Below are 11,029 nucleotides of genomic sequence, written 5' to 3'. Positions count from 1 at the left end.
CAGATCTGTGAAGTTATTTGGATTTTTACTAATTAACTTTGAAAGACAAGGTCCTGAAAAAGGGATGTTTCTTTTTTTGCTGAGTTTAGAACCATAGAGTAGATCATATTTCCCAGCATGCTCTATTGCATGGTGATTTTCAGAATTGTTTATTTTAATGTGTTTTTGCATGGACATTGATTGATTGATAAATGGTATGTTACACAAAGATAAATAATGTACATTTTTTGTACATTGAACTAAACCAATTTGTTAATAATTTGACTCATTGCACCCATTACTGAGATGGTTGTTCCAGGTTAGACCATTGAGGTAGTAGCAGTTTTCCATTTTCCCTACCATGGCATTCATTCTCAATGCAAATTGCGGGTGATAAAAACATCCATTTGTTGGATATCCTAACTCTGGCTGGATTCCAATAGGAATTGAACATCACTTTGCAAGCCAACATAATGTGACTTGCAAGCCTGATGTGGCCTGTAAACCAGGAGTTTTCTAATAACACTGTTTTTGGGTATAACATGGCCCTCAATGAAAGGTGTTATGATATACTGTATGGTTCTACATAGCACCTTCTAAGACTGTACGGAAGCTCAATTGTCACCTGAAACAATTATCCCTCCTGCTATTCTCCTGTCACTGTTCTGTTCTTCATCTGCCGATAAATCCATCCGATTTTCTAGCACCACACACACCTCAGCCCTGTCCTGTCCTGTCCTGTCCTCCCATACACAGTAATAATCACCTCTAAGGATGTGTAAGAGCTCTAATCCTCTGGGAACACACAGCAGGCTGCCAGCCGTCCCCTCTTCCCCCTCACCATGTGTCACCATGTCCCTTTGCTCAGCTCAGCTTTGCTGGAGGCCTTAGGTTTATTTCTGACAGCCACATTGGACCCAACACAAAGCCGACTTGTAATTGACAGGGTGGCAGGAGGGATAGGGTGTAGGAGGGTCTAGGAGGGTGGGAGGTATCTATCAACCCCTGATAAATGTTTATTAGAAGTGCTGTGGTTTGGTACTAGGAAAAAGTATTTCTGAACAGATATTTGTGCATTATTGTGCTTGTGACTATCTGTGAAGTAGCGCACACATCTCTTTGGGTGTGTGTGATCTCTCATCACAACATTATCTGTGGCACACACACACACACAAACACACACACACAGCTCTCTGCCACCAGTAAAGTGTTTAAGGGTGTTTATTACTCTTTACCTCTGGCTGGCGGCTCTGTGTTGAACTGTTGTAGGGGGTGAGCTGGATGCGCAGGGCATGCCTGAGGCAGCAAAGAAACTTCTCTACATCTCTGTGGACTTAAGTACCGCTTCTATCATCCTTTCCTCATATAGTCATCATCTCCCTTTCCTTGCTATCCCTCTTTCGCTTTTTCATGCTTTTTAGGGACTTCAGTCAGTATTTCTGTTCTCTCTCTTCCTCTATACTCTCTCTCTACTACTTTTCATATTTAGTCATTTAACAGGCACCCTTATCCAGAGTGACTTGCAATCAGTGCATTGATCAACTAAAGGTAGGTAAAACATCACATATCACAGTTATTGCAATTGTGACTTTCTTCAAAATAGTCCCTTCTCTCTGTCCTCCAGTCGTGCTGCCCCGTCGGCTGAGTTCTCCGTGGACCGTACCCGTCACCTGATGTCCTTCCTCACCATGCTGGGGCCCAGCCCTGACTGGAACGTGGGGCTGTCTGCAGAGGACCTCTGCACCAAGGAGTGTGGTTGGGCCCAGAGGGTTGTCCAGGATATGATCCCGTGGGATGCAGGCACCGACAATGGGGTCACCTATGAGGTCAGTGACCCCCTCAAAATGTCACAACTACACGCTCTAATCTTCACACTCTCTCTACCACAGTGATTCTAACTATAACCCTGGAGCGCAAGCCCCAGACATCACTCACACCACCTACTGTATAAAATCACACTTCTTATAGGGCTGGGAGTTCCCAGGGTCCTCACGATACCATATTATCACGATACTTTGGTGCCATTATGATATCTATTGCGATTCTTACTATTCGATACTGCGATACGATGTTCCAAACATACGTCTGTCTGCTGCAGAGGGACAAGAGAGAGCCATGACAAAACCACTTTTGATCAGTCATGGAAATAAATGTGCTGAAAACAAATTGGCTCAGTTTTTAAAAAGAAGGTGGAGAACAAGCTATGAAGGAAAAATACTGGAATTTGTGCCTGTACAGCCGACTAGCACAAAAATAATATGAAGATATTGTCAAAACGTATATACACTGAGTGTACACAACATTAGGAACACCTTTCTATTATTGAGTTGCCCTCAGAACTGCCTCAATTCAACAAGGTGTCGAAAGCTTCCTACATTTGTGTCAAGTTGGCTGGAGGTCCTTTGGGTGGTGGACGATTCTTGATACACATGGGAAACTGTTGAGCGTGAAAAACCCAGCAGTATTGCAGTTCTTGCCACATTCAAACCGCTGCGGCAGGCACCTACTACCACACCCCGTTCAAAGGCACTTAAATATTTGGTCTTTTCCATTTACCTTCAGAATGGCACACACACACAATCCATGTCTCAAGGCTTAAAAAATCATTTAACCTGTCTCCTCCACTTCATCTAAACTGATTGAAGTGGATTGAACAAGTGACATCAATAAGGTACTATAGCTTTCACCAAGATTCACCTGGGCAGTCTGTCATGGAAGAGCAGGTGTTCCTAATGTTTTGTACACTGTATATATGTCAATATATTATTTTTCCATATGGACAGACTGGTTGAGGAGAGTCTATGACTGTGCTGTGTGAGCTCACAGACAGACCTTTGGCTGATCCCTGGGAGTTCACAGACGAACCTGTTGAACTGTTACTCCCCTGTTTGATTTGGCTCGCCCCACCAATGACCTTACTCATATCAAATGTCTGGAGCCTCAGACACACTTACGGTGTACTTGGGTGGAAGAAAGAACACGTTGTGTAAGAACCGGTCAAGAGTTATGAAATGAGGTTGTAGAGTGTTTTATTATAGAACGGTGTCTATACATTTTAGTGGTCTCTGAAGTTGACGTTTGGAGTTGTTAAAACAGCTCCTGGTAACCTCCTGTGGTGTTCTCTCTCACTGTGTGACTCTGCTCTCCACTGGTGTGAAACAGTAGGATGTTTGTAGTGATGTAGCAACCACATTCTGTACATTGTAATTGAATCAGAAGTTCACAGGTGTGACAGATGTTGATCACCATAAACACAACAGCACTTTTACGAAGTGACATGTCAACCCTTCATGTTCAGACTAGTGGATGGCTTGTTTTCCCTTCAGAAGCCCTGTGGCTGTGTTTGCTGTGTTAGCCCCCTGCTGGCAGGCGCTTGCTGCAGACTAATGACAACAGTTTCACCACATAACCCCATAACTCACAGTGTCCCTGACCAAGATCGATGGATTCATGTTGTTTTAGTGGATGTGGCTTTGTGACTTGTATAATCTAGGTTTGCCAGTCTTAGGAGGCCGTATGTTTTTTGTCCTGGGACGAGACTTTATTATAGATGTGTTGTATACCTCCATAGTGCACATGAAGAGACCTATTGCAACCTTTCAAGGTTATCTGCAAATACATATTTCATCACTGACACCATGACACTGTTCCTCAATACTACAATGGAACACATATTGACATGAAAAGCAAAGCCATGTATCTATGTTGACTCTTCATTTGTGTGTGTGTGTGTTCTGACCTCCAGTCTCCCAACAAGCCCACAGTCCCTCAGGAGAAGATCCGCCCCCTGACTAGCCTGGACCACCCTCAGAGCCCCTTCTACGACCCTGAGGGGGGCGCCATCACCCCCGTGGCCAGGGTAGTAGTGGAGCGCATCGCCCGAAAGGTCTGTTCATCCAATCATCTCTCTCCATTTCTTCCATTCCTTTGGCTGCTATGTCTCTCCCACTTTTGTTGCCTCAATCCTCTTTCTTTGCTCACTTCAATTCCTATTTCCATCCTCTTTCTGTCTCATGCTCTACTCACTCCTCTTGTTCTTTCCCTCCAGCTGTCCCCAACACAACCTGATTTCATGCGCATCAAGGCATGTTTGAGGTTGGCTCTAAGATCTCAAAGCGGTTACAAACGTTTGATTATGTGCCTGTGTTCATAACGTTGTTTCGGTATACGACTCGAAATGAGAAGGTAAACAAACAGCACAATGGAACATATTGGTGTATTGAACTAGAAATGTCAACTTTAAATCTTCAGACACTGAGAGGAAGATACATCTTTTTCAGTCAGAAGAATGTAGCTTTATTTGAACTCCCTCTGCATTGTTCCAGTGTCTAACTGAAGACGTTGTGGGTCAATGCAGCTGGAGATATAGATGTTAGTTGTATAGGTGCAGTTTGAAGAGAACAGCTGTTGAACATTGAGGTAAATGTCAGTGGACTATAGCATTTACACAGCATCCAACCTGGCAGACTCAACTGGAATCTCTCCATCTACTCATAGTCTTTATCAATATATTGATCCTCACACACTGAAGCACAATCCTACAATGCCCTCCTACGTACCATCAAACAGGCAAAGCGCTAAGATTGAATCGTACTACACCGGCTCCGACGCTCGTATTATGTGGCAGGGCTTGCAAACTATTACAGACTACAAAGGGAAGCACAGCCGCGAGCTGCCCAGTGACACAAACCTACCAGACGAGCTAAATCACTTCTATGCTAGCTTTGAGGCAAGCAACACTAAGGCATGCATGGAAGTATCAGCTGTTCCGGATGACTGTGTGATGACGCTCTCCGTAGCTGACGTGAGTAAGACCTTTAAACAGGTCAACATACACAAGGCTGCGGGGCCAGACAGATTACCAGGACGTGTGCTCCGGGCATGTGCTGACCAACTGGCAGGTGTCTTCACAGACATTTTCAACATGTCCCTGATTGAGTCTGTAATACCAACATGTTTCAAGCAGACCACCGTAGTCCCTGTGCCCAAGAACACTAAGGCAACCTACCTAAATGACTACACACCCATAGCACTCACATCCGTAGCCACGAAGTGCTTTGAAAGGCTGTTAATGGCTCACAACACCAATATCCCAGAAACCCTAGACCCACGCCCAAACGGATCCACAGATGACGCAATCTCTACTGCACTCCACACTGCCCTTTCCCACCTAGACAAAAGGAACACCTACGTGAGAATGCTATTCATTGACTACAGCTCAGCGTTCAACACCATTGTGCCCTCAAAGCTCATCACAAAGCTAAGGACCCTGGGCCTAAACACCTCCCTCTGCAACTGGATCCTGGACTTCCTGACGGGTTGCCCCCAGGTGGTGAGGGTAGGTAGCAACACATCTGCCACGCTAATCCTCAACACTGGAGCCCCTCAGGAGTGCGTGCTCAGTCCCCTCCTGTACTCCCTGTTCACCCACGACTACGTGGCCAGGCACGACTCCAACATCGTTAAGTTTGCAGACGACTCAACAGTGGTAGGCCTGATCACCAACAACGACGAGACAGCCGAAAGGGAGGATGTCAGAATCCTGGCCGGGTGGTGCCAGAACAACAACCTATCCCTCAATGTAACCAAGACTAAGGAGATGATTGGAAAAGGAGGACCGAGCACGCCCCCATTCTCATGGACGGGGCTGTAGTAGAGCAGGTTGAGAGCTTCAAGTTCCTTGGTGTCCATATCACCAACAAACTAGAATGGTCCAAACACACCAAGAGAGTCGTGAAGAGGGCATGACAAAGCCTATTTCCCCTCAGGAAACTAAAAAGATGTGGCATGGGTCCTCAGATCCTCAAAAGGTTCTACAGCTGCAACATCGAGAGCATCCTGACTGGTTGCATCCCTGCCTGGTACGGCAACTGCTCGGCCTCCGACCGCAAGGCACTACAGTAGGTAGGGGGCCTCTACACCAGGCGGTGTAAGAGGAAGGCCCTAAAAATTGTCAAAGACCCCAGCCACCCCAGTCTTAGACTGTTCTCTCTAGTCTAGGGCCAAAAGGCTTCTCAACTGCTTTCACCCCCAAGCCATAAGACTCCTGAACAGGCTTTTGGCATCTCCCCCACCAACCTCCCCCAACCCCTCTTTTAAGCTGCTGCTACTCTCTGTTTATCATATATGCATAGTCACTTTAACCATGCCAACATGTACATACTACCTCAATTAGCCGACTAACCGGGGCCTGTATATAGCCTCGCTACAGTTATAGCCTCGCTACTGTTATTTTTCACTGTCTTTCTACTGTTGTTTTTTTTATTTCTTTACTTATCTATTGTTAACCTAATACCTATTTTTTACTTGAAAATTGCACTGTTCGTTAGGGCCTGTAAGTAAGCATTTCACTGTAAGGTCTACCTACACCTGTTGTATTCTGCGCACGTGACAAATAAACTTTAATTTGATATGGAATCGCACACACACAGCAACTCCCCCAGCCCCACACACACAGCAACCCCCCAGCCTCACACACACAGCAACCCCCCAGCCCCACACACACAACAACCCCCCAGCCCCACACACACAGCAACCCCCCAGCCTCACACACACAGCAAACCCCCAGCCCCACACACACAGCAAACCCCCAGCCCCACACACACAGCAGCCCCACACACACAGCAATCCCCCAGCCCCACACACACAGCAACCCCCCAGCCCCCACACACAGCAACCCCCCAGCCCCACACACACAGCAATCCCCCAGCCCCACACACACAGCAACCCCCCAGCCCCACACACACAACAATCCCCCACCAGCCCCACACACACAGACCCCCCAGCCCCACACACACAGCAACCCCCCAGCCCCACACACACAGCAACCCCCAGCCCCCACACACAGCAACCCCACCAGCCCCACACACACAGCAGCCCCACACACACAGCAATCCCCCAGCCCCACACACACAGCAACCCCCAGCCCCACACACACAGCAACCCCCCAGCCCCCACACACAGCAATCCCCCAGCCCCACACACAAAGCAACCCCCCAGCCCCACACACACAGCAATCCCCCACCAGCCCCACACACACAGCAACCCCCCAGCCCCACACACACAGCAACCCCCAGCCCCACACACACAGCAACCCCCCCAGCCCCACACACACAGCAACCCCACCAGCCCCACACACACACACCCTATCACTCTGTTCGTTTATCACTTGCCCTAAGCAGACCTCTGTTGTTATGACAGCTGAATGCCATTATCAGCATGTCCCCATATCACCTTAAATAACTAAATATGCTAGCTAGATAGCGACAACGTGTATCTGTGAGCTCCAGCGAAGGTGAGAGGATGTATCAGCTGACCTCCCTGTTTACCCCCTTCTTTGTCTGATAGCCGCCAGAGGCAAACGGAGGATCTTATCACAAAAGAGTAGTATGTATTCCACAACGCAGGTCTGTGTTTGTCTGTCCGCAGGGAGAGCAGTGCAACGTCGTGCCTGATAACGTGGATGACATTGTGGCTGATATCGCCCAGGAGGAGAAAGAGGAAGGTCTGTGTCTCTCTTTATCTCTCTCTACCCTCTGTGTCCCTGTATCTCCCCAACTCTGCCAACAAAGGTTGTAACAGAGGAGCGATAAGCAAGAGAGAGGATAAAGGCATGTCTCTCGCTCTCTCTCATTCTCCCTCTGCCCATCTCCAGGAGTGTGAGATTAGAACCAGAGCTTGAGAAACAGTTGAATTAGTTAACCCAGCATAATCATCCTCCATGTTCTCTCTCTCTCTCTCTCTCTCTCTCTCTCTCTCTCTCTCTCTCTCTCTCTCTCTCTCTCTCTCTCTCTCTCTCTCTCTCTCTCTGTCTCTGTCTCTGTCTCTCTCTCTCTCTCTCTGTCTCTCTCTCTCTCTCTCTCTCTCTCTCTCTCTCTCTCTCTCTCTCTCTCTCTCTCTCTCTCTCTCTCTCTCTCTCTCTCTCTCTCTCTCTCTCTCTCTCTCTCTCTCTCTCTCTCTCTCTCTCTCTCTCTCTCTCTCTCTCTCTCTCCATTTGAGTCAGATCAGTGTTTCAATAGCACATCACTTATTGAATAGGGGCTTAGGCACTCAACACACACCTGAGGAAACACATAACTAGTTATGACTTTGAACGTTTGTGTTTGTGGCCTTCATTTGATTGTCCTTCTCCTCTCTATCTCTCTCTCTCACTCTTCCTCTAAACCCTCCCCTCCTCTGCCACCCTTTCTCTCCCTCCATCCCTCTCTCTGTCTTGCTGTCTCTCTTGTTCCCACTTTCCCTCCCTCCAGACGACACTCCAGAGACATGCATCTACTCCAACTGGTCTCCCTGGTCAGCCTGCAGCTCAGCCACCTGTGACAAGGGCAAGAGGATGAGACAGAGGATGCTGAAGGCCCAGCTGGACCTCAGTGTACCCTGTCCTCACACCCAGGACTTTGAGCCCTGCATGGGGCCCGGCTGCAGCGACGAGGGTCAGTATGTTGGATGTACTAAGCAGCTCATGAGACATGGCGGGGTTTCGAACAAAGGTTAACCTCAGATTTACAAGCTGATATATTAACCACCCCCGTTACCACCCCCGTTACACAAATGTATATTGACATGAACTCATATAGTGCAATACAATCTAGGATACAATCTGGAAATGTGTATTTCTTGTTGCTGTCTTGGTGTATAAACACCCATCTAAAAACAAACTTCAACATCCGACCAAGTCCCTGTATGAGCTCTATTAGTGTTGACGTCATCTTTGTTAGCATTTCATAGGTTATCGTAAAGAGTCAGACAGGGAAAGGTAAAATCTGGTTTACTGTAGGTCTTTATTGGTGTTGGGTCATCGATAAAGCCCCCAGCTCGTTTGTAGCTCAGACAATAAAGTTGTAGCAGCATAGAGGTGAGAGGGACACTGTTTCTGAGACAAGCCTATAAAATGTGTAATGCGCTAAAGCTGCTGGGAGGCCACAGTGGATACTAAGGCTTTATTAAAAGACATATAACAAGTTATGAGAATACACACAAGGGCGTCACGTCTTTGCTGCTTGCAGTGAAAGACTAATGAATAATAACATAGGCTTGGGATGTGTGTGTGTGTGTGTGTGTGTGTGTGTGTTTGTGTCTGGGCTCTTATTCATGATATGCTTATTAATAATGATTCATTAAGGATTTGCTCATCTTATTAATGATGAGCTGCTTTATTGAGCAGAATTCAATGAGTCTTTCAGTCTGGAGAGGGAGGGTTTAGATATAAATCCATGTGAGTCTCACCCAGAACGACTCTTATCCTCCCTCCCTCCCACCTGAACATAATGCAACAACAGCAGGGGGTTGTTATTAATGAGGAGAAACATGTCTGTTGCATAAATGTGTTCACAGCTCATGCATTTTCAAAGCTCTTGGGTAACACTGTAGGTACAGGCATACTGGTACAAACTCTTGGGTAACACTGTAGGTACAGGCATACTGGTACAAACTCTTGGGTAACACTGTAGGTACAGGCATACTGGTACAAACTCTTGGGTAACACTGTAGGTACAGGCATACTGGTACAAGCTCTTGGGTAACACTGTAGGTACAGGCATACTGGTACAAACTGTAGGGTAACACTGTAGGTACAGGCATACTGGTACAAACTCTTGGGTAACACTGTAGGTACAGGCATACTGGTACAAACTCTTGGGTAACACTGTAGGTACAGGCATACTGGTACAAGCTCTTGGGTAACACTGTAGGTACAGGCATACTGGTACAAGCTCTTGGGTAACACTGTAGGTACAGGCATACTGGTACAAACTCTTGGGTAACACTGTAGGTACAGGCATACTGGTACAAGCTCTTGGGTAACACTGTAGGTACAGGCATACTGGTACAAACTCTTGGGTAACACTGTAGGTACAGGCGTACTGTTACAAGCTCTTGGGTAACACTGTGGGTACAGGCGTACTGGTACAAGCTCTTCGGTAACACTGTGGATACAGGCATACTGGTACAAGCTCTTGGGTAACACTGTGGGTACAGGCGTACTGGTACAAGCTCTTCGGTAACACTGTGGGTACAGGCATACTGGTACAAGCTCTTCGGTAACACTGTGGGTACAGGCATACTGGTACAAGCTCTTGGGTAACACTGTGGGTACAGGCATACTGGTATAAGCTCTTGGGTAACACTGTGGGTACAGGCATACTGGTACAAGATCTTGGGTAACACTGTGGGTACAGGCATACTGGTAAAAGCTCTTGGGTAACACTGTAGGTACAGGCGTACTGGTACAAGCTGTAGGGTAACACTGTAGGTACAGGTGTACTGTTACAAGCTCTTGGGTAACACTGTGGGTACAGGCGTACTGGTACAAGCTCTTCGGTAACACTGTGGGTACAGGCATACTGGTACAAGCTCTTGGGTAACACTGTGGGTACAGGCGTACTGGTACAAGCTCTTGGGTAACACTGTGGGTACAGGCATACTGGTACAAGCTCTTGGGTAACACTGTGGGTACAGGCATACTGGTACAAGCTCTTGGGTAACACTTTGGGTACAGGCGTACTGGTACAAGCTCTTGGGTAACACTGTGGGTACAGGCATACTGGTACAAGCTCTTGGGTAACACTGTGGGTACAGGCGTACTGGTACAAGCTCTTGGGTAACACTGTGGGTACAGGCATACTGGTACAAGCTCTTGGGTAACACTGTGGGTACAGGCATACTGGTACAAGCTCTTGGGTAACACTTTGGGTACAGGCGTACTGGTACAAGCTCTTGGGTAACACTGTGGGTACAGGCATACTGGTACAAGCTCTTGGGTAACACTGTGGGTACAGGCATACTGGTATAAGCTCTTGGGTAACACTGTGGGTACAGGCATACTGGTACAAGATCTTGGGTAACACTGTGGGTACAGGCATACTGGTAAAAGCTCTTGGGTAACACTGTGGGTACAGGCGTACTGGTACAAGCTGTAGGGTAACACTGTAGGTACAGGTGTACTGTTACAAGCTCTTGGGTAACACTGTGGGTACAGGCGTACTGGTACAAGCTCTTCGGTAACACTGTGGGTACAGGCATACTGGTACAAGCTCTTGGGTAACACTGTGGG

The 11,029-nt window shown here is 47.3% G+C and overlaps 1 protein-coding gene across 2 annotated transcripts in view; it reads left to right on the top strand.

Moving 5' to 3' along the window:
• The window catches only part of LOC118362543 (spondin-1-like), a 140,494-nt gene that overhangs the window by 122,631 nt on the left and 6,834 nt on the right, over window positions 1-11,029 (top strand). The window contains exons 8-11 of one of the 2 annotated variants that reach the window (XM_052482825.1): window positions 1,583-1,805; window positions 3,725-3,865; window positions 7,408-7,483; window positions 8,229-8,411. In XM_052482825.1, the coding sequence (XP_052338785.1) occupies window positions 1,583-1,805; window positions 3,725-3,865; window positions 7,408-7,483; window positions 8,229-8,411 (623 nt within the window). The remainder of the gene's footprint in view (window positions 1-1,582; window positions 1,806-3,724; window positions 3,866-7,407; window positions 7,484-8,228; window positions 8,412-11,029) is intronic. The other variant, XM_052482830.1, reaches the window with a different exon arrangement.

The sequence above is a fragment of the Oncorhynchus keta genome, chromosome 2 (genome assembly GCF_023373465.1).
Source record: "Oncorhynchus keta strain PuntledgeMale-10-30-2019 chromosome 2, Oket_V2, whole genome shotgun sequence".
NCBI classification, from domain to species: Eukaryota; Metazoa; Chordata; class Actinopteri; order Salmoniformes; family Salmonidae; genus Oncorhynchus; species Oncorhynchus keta.
Note: the sequence above shows the minus strand (reverse complement) of the source record. Positions and strands in the feature narration are given on the sequence as shown.